Below are 8,583 nucleotides of genomic sequence, written 5' to 3' on the forward strand. Positions count from 1 at the left end.
GTGGTTTGGGTGAGGCTATTAGGGGTTGGAGGAGGCCTCATAGGGGACTCACAGCGGAGGGTGAGGACCCCAGCGCCAGTGAGGGTGCAGCATTCGGGGTGTATAAACCCCCAGCCCCAGAGCGGGGGCAGTGTTACGGAGAAGGCCCCAGAGCGGGGGCAATGTTAAGGAGAAGGCCCCGGAGAGGGGCAGTGTTACTGAGAAGCCCAGCGTGGGCACGGTGAGCCCCGGAGAGGGGGCAGTATTAGTGAGAAGCCCAGTGCAGGCACGGTGAACCCCGAAGAGGGGGCAGCATTGCTGAAAGACCCCAGAGAAGGGACAGTGGCTGAGAAGTCCCAGTGTGGATGCGGAGGCCCCAGAGAGGGGGCAGCATTGTTGGTCAAAGGAAGGAAGGCCCAGAGAGGACAAAGAGGGGCCAGATTGTGATAAGGCTGAGACATAATGGCTATTCCATTGGCGAGGTGTGGACTGCGGTGTAGGGGAGGAAACGGAGCCGCAGATAGCGCCCCCTGGCAGCGGGGCAGTACAAGGGCAGCCTCCCGCTAATTAACATCAATTAATTAATTAACAGCAAGGCATGGCAGGCGAGAAGGCGGGCGGTTGCCCCAGGAACAGGTGTGCGGGCCACATTTTAGCTCGGCCCAGAGCGGATACCTGTTACACCATTCATACACTGCTTCTCAATTCCCCAAGAGCTGGGGAATCAGAACATGATTGCCCATCAGCATTAAGATGTGTGATGTGACAAAATTTATGGATGTTTCTTCCAACCATTGCTCTCAGGCCAGCCTTTTCCTGTTCAGTACTATTTACACAATGAAATGGGAAGAGAAAGAGCTCATTCTGAATACAGTAAGTGGGAGAGTTAAAAAAACAAAAACAAAAAACCCCTGAAACAATGCCTCACTGAAAAGAGGGATGTTCCAACCTAGTGTTTAAATATAATAGGTGACTCGATTCTATTTTTGACATTCACAGATACACAACTGCATTTGAGACCAGTGATCAGCCAGTCACTGATATTTTCCACTTTTCTGTCTTCGATGCTGACAACAATCAGCTTGACAGCCAGATGTTTACCATCACCATCACACCTGTTCATAACAGACCATCGGTCATTGCTTTTGCTGATCATATTACTGTAAGTAATAGGTTCCAGTGCTTAAAATGGCAATGAGAACTTGCTTGATCTAAACCACTGAACAGTAAGTTTCCTATATTCAGTACATCTTGGTGAATTACCATCTAGTAGTATAGATGTGTCTTCCACATGCAAAGCATTAGTACATTTTTTGATGACCAGAGGAAATTGACGATGCTCTCCTGTCCGTGAACCCCCTGTCTTCATTTACATTATAACCAGTGGTCCCAGCTTGTCAGCTGAAGTAGATCAGTATAGCTCCACTGGTGCCAACAGAGCTAGGCTGACTCATCAAAGTTGAGGAGTTGTCCTGCTTTTTCACTAGGGCTAGTGCTGGATGAATATGAAAACATCTGGAGGTTTGGATCAACATGCAGCATTCCAAAACGCTTATCTAAACTGTTTGATGTAGCCTACCTCCCTTACCAACTTCCCACTCCCTTTTTTCCACTATCAAAAACTTCTCACTCAACAAAGATGTAGCTTGTCACTCCTCCTACCAGGTCACTGTGACCTGCCAGAATACTCTCTGCTGCTCATTTCACTGTTACATTGATGCTAGCTCAACAGCATGGGGCAGCTGGTAGGGGCAGGCAAGCCCTCACCTTACCCCAGTTTTCTGTTTGTTTTGTCTTATATTCGAGGGGTAGGGAGATGGAGCAGGGGCGATGTATAGGGGGTGCACACAGGTGCACATGCACCCCCTGCAAAAAGGCACTGCCTGCCCCCCTGCTGCTGACAGTGCCGGTGGCGTTGGTGGGAGCTCCACACTTACCGCCGCTGCCATGCTCCTGCCGCCGCCAGCACAGCCATGCCCCCCAGCTGCCAGGAGCATGTGTCGTTCATGAGATGGAGTGTGTGGCAGAGCAGTGAAAACCCTTTGCTATTGATTCAGAGGCATGAGTACAGACCTCACTCTAGATGCATACTGAAGACTGCCCCTAATTAACCCAGCTGTAAGTGGGCACCCAGCTGCACGAGTTGGGAGGGTCAAAGGAGGCTGGTTGTGATTCTGGCCATATTACCTCCAGGTGTGTTGTTGCCTACAGAAGCTTCCATTCCTTAACCACAATAGCATCATGACCTGTTTGGATTGGGCAGACCTTGAACTTTGTTTGGTTGGCACTTTTGAAAAGTGCAGTGTCACTGGGAATGTCAGGAATTACTTCTCTACCTTCTCCATTAGAGTCTGATAGCAATTGTGTGCTACTGGACTCATGCAGAAATAGGCAAAAGGTTAAGCTTAAGCTGCCAGTGTCATGAATTATCTCTTCCCTCTTGCCCCCTCCCTTACCCTGAGTGTTTGATCAATTCAGCAATGAGTGTGGAACTTGCTTTTGTTTCTAAAGCACATGTGTTTTATTTCCCTTTTCCCGGTTTTCAGGTTGATGAGGGAGGGAGGGTCCCGTTGTCCATTCACCAACTCCTAGCCACTGACTACGATACAGCCATGGAAGAGCTAGTGGTTACAATAATCACTCTACCCATATATGGGTGCATTGAAAACACAAAGACAGGTAAATTGTACATGCATCTATTTTCCCTTTCTTTTGATCAGGAAATAGGAACACAGAAGGGGGGTTGGGGATTTCATCAAGGAGCTAACATGATCAGCCGCAGCTACTTCAGAGAAAGGTTTTAAGAGGCAGAGAACATGCCCCCAGAGAAATTTTCCTCCTTACCCTTATTAATAAGGGTCTGGCTCATGCTCTGGACCAGGAGCCTTTACAAAGTCGTTGTTTAATATTTAACGATTACTTTCATAACTCAGGCTGTTCTTGTTGTCCATAGCAACCCGTTCCTGAATCCATCTAATAAGTGTTGCATGAAGTTTAAAAGCTAGCTAAGCTGTGGAAGAGCTTAGCTGGAGGAATTTGGTATATAATTATATCACCTCAGAGTTATGAGGTGTCCCTTCCATTATCCATGGGTGTTCCTCATTAGGACTTGTGCCTTCATGCACTGTAGGTGCTCTTAACAGGACAACTTCATCTCATATTATTTTGCCAATAGCAACCCTTTCCATTACACTGTTGGTTGTTCGGCTGTTCCCCTGCATCCCAGGTTGGCTATTTTTCAGTGGCACCATGAATGTGTACCCCCAGTTCTTAAGTCATTACTCCAGACCAGATCTTGCCCTATTGTGGTAAAAACAGCATAGGAGCAGGAAGCTCTGTGAGTCTCCCTGACACAGTTTCCACTGAATTCTTCTGTCTGAGAGGCAGAAACAGGTGTTCCCCGTGTGGCGGGCCAGTAGGGGGTGCTCCTGCCTTGAGCCGCCCACTTCACTGCGCCCGACCACCTTCCAGGCTCCGAGTGCCTCCCTGGGGTGCCTCACATCCGGCCGACCCCTTTCCTGGAGCACACCCACTAGCCTGGGGTTCCCGCTGCCACCATCCAAGACTCTGGACTCAATTCTGGCTCTGCGCACCTTGGAAAACACAGGCCCGATCGTCCAATGGGTGCTAGACCCAATACAGGCACTTGGGGCACTTTCCCAAGTCAGAGGCTTAATAGGAAAGTCTCCCTTAGTCCACAGACCTAAGGGACCTCCTCGGCATAATTTAGACCCACCCCATAATAAGTCTCCCACACCGGTCACAAAGGAGAACTTTATTGATTACAGGGGGTAGGGTGGAAACAGGGTAAAAGGTAGAGCAGTATCATAGGAATCTCAGAGGAATCCCCATAGAGCAAACCAGTATGGCTGAGGTAGCCTTTTGATCACGCATCTGAGTTACTGTAAGCTAAATATCTAGTCTGATCTCGAGTAGCTTACTCACATGCTTCATCCAGAGGTGGTTGGAGTTTTCCTCTGGAGGCAGGTCACTCTTTGAGCATGCGGTTATGAGGAGAGAGCCTGTTTCAGATGGTGAAGCTCCTCTCCCAGTTTCAGATTCACCTTGATGACCGCATGGCTAAAGGCTGCCTTCTTCCTGGACTGGGCCTTTAAATAACCTTTCTGACCTCAGCAGCCCGGTCCAATCGAAGCTGCCAGTGCTGGCCACTAGCCAACCAATTTAAAAAGCATCACAGGTCACCTGGGCCGGTGAGCCGGGCTTTTCCCTCCCCCTCCCCAGGTGACCAGAGAATCCACATCCGAGGCACCAGGCTTTTGTCATGTAGCAGGGAGGAAGATCCCCCTCCCTGAGGAATGCAACACCAGCCTCTCACGCTGGCAGAGACAGATTTCTGGAGAGGGACACAGACGGTGGCATTTCTGCCACACCCCATACCAGAGAGCCCAGTGGTTTTGCTCACTAGTTACAGGTCCCTTTAAATTTGTGTGTAACTCAGGAATCAAGTGACTGTAACCTTCTCATGCAGGTTGTGTGCTGCCCACCTGGCTTCTCCCAGAACCTACCAGTATCATTTCTTTGCACTGAGCTGCCAAAGACTCCCCAGACAGCATCTGCTGTTGGAAACCCTGTGTGAGGGGCAGTTCCCCAGCAACAAACAACCTCTCTAGAGAGATTAATACGGTCCATATCTGCATTACATTTTTATGCTGTCTCTACCATGGACATGGGGAGAAGATAATGAGAGATATTGTCATTGAGGTCATGAGGCAGGAGCATATCTACATAAAGTCCCCAATGCATGTGCAGGTTACAGATAGTATCCAGCACTTAGATTTTGCAACCAGGCCTCAGGGCAAGCACTCTTAGAAGGGCCTTCCTTGTCAGAATCCCTTCCCCATTGCATCTTAGTTCACAACTCTGTTTATGAGCGATGGGAAAGCCCAGACCCTTTCATTTCTAGGGACTGTTCCTTTCAGTGCTTCTGTATCATCAATAAAACTTCAGCGGCTGTGTGATTTGGTTCCACCATGGAAACTGTAATTGTGGCAGGACATTTTAAAATTGATTGATAGTCCCCGGATTAGACCTAGGGGCTAGAGATGCTGAACTGTAAATCACTCACCAGTGCTGTGGTGTTTTGTTCTGTGTGGTTTTTTTCTTTCTAACATAATAGTCTGGAGGTTGCTCAGAGTATAGACCCAAGAAAAGATACTGGGATAATTGTAGCCACCACACCAAGTCAGGCTGTCACATAGCACTGCACATGAAGCACCTTAGGCACCACTGTAAAATGATACCGCACAGCTATCACAGTTATTTTATGTTCTTAGCACAGGGAACAAATTATGCTCTGTAGGGTACCACTATGTGGTAAGTTCTGGCAAACAGTTTGGTTTATAACAGCAGCTCCCTTACTACCTCTGGGCCATGCAGACTGTTATGCAGTACCCTGCATCTTTATTCTTTGTGTCCTGTGAAAAAGCAAACATAAGCTTGTGTTTCAAAAAGACTAATCTCTGATCAGTTTTTAATGGACAATTTGCTTGGCAGCCAAACTGTTTCAACAAGGGTGATTGAGGCTGGAGGTTGTGCTGTGGAAAGATGGTGAATTATCACTTTAGACAGGCGTAATAAAAGGGGACAGGAACCAGATGACCCTGTAATGAAAAGGACACTATTCCTTTCTGCAGCAGAAGCTGCTTTCTGGGTGGGTCTCTAAATGTATTAATAGTAAATTACAGAAAGGAAACCTTGGGAGTGCCATAACTTTCCATTATTTTCTTAATTTTTATTTAAATATCCATGAAACAACTGTCCTATCACAGAGGGTGCTTTGTTTACAGGTGCTGTTTTTGGTCCTGGGGGCACAGCAGACTCAGGTGCATCATTCCCCATTCAAGATGTGCTAGAGAACCATGTGTACTACTTTCAGAGCGTCCATGAAAGTGTTGAGCCAACACATGACCTCTTCCGCTTCTCTGTGAGCAGCAGCTCCATCCTGCCTGAGACATGGAGCATCAACATCACCATTCAGGTAGACAGATTCTGAGGAATGACAAAACCCTCTCCATGCAGTGGTGCGGGTGGCTTCTACAGTGCTACCACTAACCCTAGGCCAGATTGGGACCCGTTCTGAATGGCCACAGAGGCGAATAAGTGCATAGAAGGTGCCCCTTACTTTCTCTTGTTCATCATCCCAACCCCAGGAATGCAGCTCACCTCCTCTCATGCATGAGGGGACGCAGTGGGTGGGAAGCATGCAGCCTTGTGAGACACTAGCAAAACACCCTCCAGTGCAGCTAAGCTTCGAAGAGCTGTGGGACAAAATGTACCCAGATGACCAGCATAGAGGATGTTTCTCCTAGAGCAAATGGAAACTGGGAATGAGACTGAAACTGTGAGAAACAACCCAGTCCCTGCCCCACTGCTGAGGCAAAAATTGGCATTGCTACCCCTTTCTCAGGTCTCATGGCTGAGGTGTTGATTGGTAAAGTGTTCCCTCCATCTCAGTGTGCAGGATATTAGCCAATATTTTAGAGACTATGTATAACAAGTGTGTCAAACCTATGGCCTCTGGTCTGGATCCAGCCTGCAGATCTCCATGATCCAGCCCATGGGTCTCAGACCAACCCCATACTCCATATCAAGTGTGTGGAGCTAATCTGGTGCGTGGCTGGACTTGGCACCACAGGCACTGCACACAGTACAAGGAGTCAGTCCAGGATGCGTGTTGCACATGGTGCCCATGTCAGACCCACGCTTGAGTGCTAGCTCCAGGCTGGTCTGGATCAGGCCCCAGGCTGTCCATGCATCCCGAAGCCAGCCAGCAGGGCTGGTCTGGTGAAGCACTGCATGTCGGCTCCCTTTGACTTGTACAGCCTGCATAGCCAGTCCAGCCCTGCATGCTGCATGTAGCTTGGCTCAGCCCTGCTCTGGGGCTTGCACTACATGTGGCACAGGGAGCCAACATGGGGTGTGTGCTACATGCAGTGCCCTGTCAGACTGGCCCTGTGCAATGGTTCCAGCATGCAAAAGACAGTCTGGGATTTGATCCAGATTGGCCCTGGAGCCAGTGGCCAAAGCCAGTCCAGGGCAGAGGCCACATGCAACCTCCATCTCAGACTTTTTATGCTGCATGCAGTGCCTGGTGCAGCCTTCACACTTAATGGATTACAAACCCCAGAGCGGAACAGGCATGAGCTGCATGTAGTGTGGCGGGTTGGACTTGGCCCCAGGGGTTGGAAGCTGGCATGCGGTCCCAGGGGCTGGCATGGGGCACACACTGCATGCAGTGCCCCACTGGTTCTGGTGTGTAGCCCCAATCCAGCCTGCAGACCAGTCCAGCTTGACACCCCTGATTTACCAGTGCCACCTAATTAAAACTTTTAACAGAAATACCAGTTGAGTGTGCAGATTTCCAGTCGGGGCAATTTCCTTTTGACTTTGTCCTCAGGGCAATTTTTGCCTGTCTGGCGAGTGTCTCTTCTCCTGTGTGACTGTCAGTCTTTGTGTTTTTGTAGCGACAGAACGATGAGCCCCCAAAGATGGTGCTGGAACCTGTGAGAGTCCGTGAGAGCTTGGGAGTGGTGATCAGCAACACTTCCCTGAGCCTGCAGGACTTGGACACGCCAGATAACGAGCTTGTTTTTGTTGTTACCCAAAAGCCCAGACACGGTAAGATATAGCACTTGCGGAATAGCTGTTGCTTTGAGAGAGGGGCCTGATGTGTCTCTGTCACCTGCTTTTGTTCAGTGCTTAGATCTCTGGCAAAACCAAGGGGGATTTGACCATCCATGACATGCCAGTTGCTAAGAGTGGTCAGATTCCTTCAGGGGAAGAGATAGTGTCTGTTGTGAGGGGAAGGAGGAGCAATATTGCGACCCATCTCTCTCAGAACACTTTGTTCCATAGCCCTACAGCTACAGAAAATCACTGGGATGCTCACTCCTTCATGGTGTGAAGCTGCAGAAGCCTCACAGCAGTGGCAGTAGCCAGGTGAGGCCACTGTCTGTGGGGCTTACCACCACAGACACTCATCACTGCTACTTGCTTTGCATTCTGAATAGAAAATAACTAATTGACCTTACAGCACACAGGCCCTTGTCTTGGCCTCACAGGGTACCCCTTGGCCCAATGGAAGACAAATCAGGGAAACTGAGGCAACGCCAGCCTTCCTGCAGCCAGCTTTACCCGTCTCCTTTTATTTGTTGAATTCATAAACCAGAGCTAGATAACAGCCACGGAGAGTGGGCACACACAGTTTATGCTCCAGAATTTCCTGTGCCTGGAATAAGCCCTTCCCAGACCCAGTAGCTGGTGCATATGATGCATAAAGTACTAGGATGTATTTTCACTATGGGAAACATTCCCTGTCAAAAGATCAATAAATGTCCATTATACATGGGTACTGTATATAGCCACTGTTTGTTTTATGTGCTAAAACCAACCCTTAAGCAGTAAAGTATTTCCTTTTTGGAATCCTCTGATGCTGATGGACCTGGTACTGTGTGGGAAGTGAATACTAGGCTATGCTTATAGCACCCAGATACCTTCAATTCATTGTGCATAGTGATTTACTCTTCCAGGCCATTTTTGCCAATTGAGGTTGGATCAGTCTGTCTACAGCAGGAATGCACCACG

The 8,583-nt window shown here is 48.8% G+C and overlaps 1 protein-coding gene across 18 annotated transcripts in view; it reads left to right on the forward strand.

Annotated features, from left to right (window-relative positions):
* Positions 1-8,583, forward strand: part of FRAS1 (Fraser extracellular matrix complex subunit 1) — a 418,617-nt gene that overhangs the window by 334,219 nt on the left and 75,815 nt on the right. For all 18 annotated transcript variants that reach the window (XR_003094532.1, XM_025206555.1, XM_025206564.1 and 15 more), the window contains 4 exons: positions 979-1,141; positions 2,526-2,658; positions 5,787-5,977; positions 7,464-7,617. Coding sequence is in view for 17 of the 18 variants with exons in the window: in XM_025206555.1 (XP_025062340.1) it covers positions 979-1,141; positions 2,526-2,658; positions 5,787-5,977; positions 7,464-7,617 (641 nt within the window). In the remaining variant the exon portion in view is untranslated. The remainder of the gene's footprint in view (positions 1-978; positions 1,142-2,525; positions 2,659-5,786; positions 5,978-7,463; positions 7,618-8,583) is intronic.

This window comes from Alligator sinensis, unplaced genomic scaffold (genome assembly GCF_000455745.1).
Source record: "Alligator sinensis unplaced genomic scaffold, ASM45574v1 scaffold989_2, whole genome shotgun sequence".
Lineage (NCBI taxonomy): Eukaryota > Metazoa > Chordata > Crocodylia > Alligatoridae > Alligator > Alligator sinensis.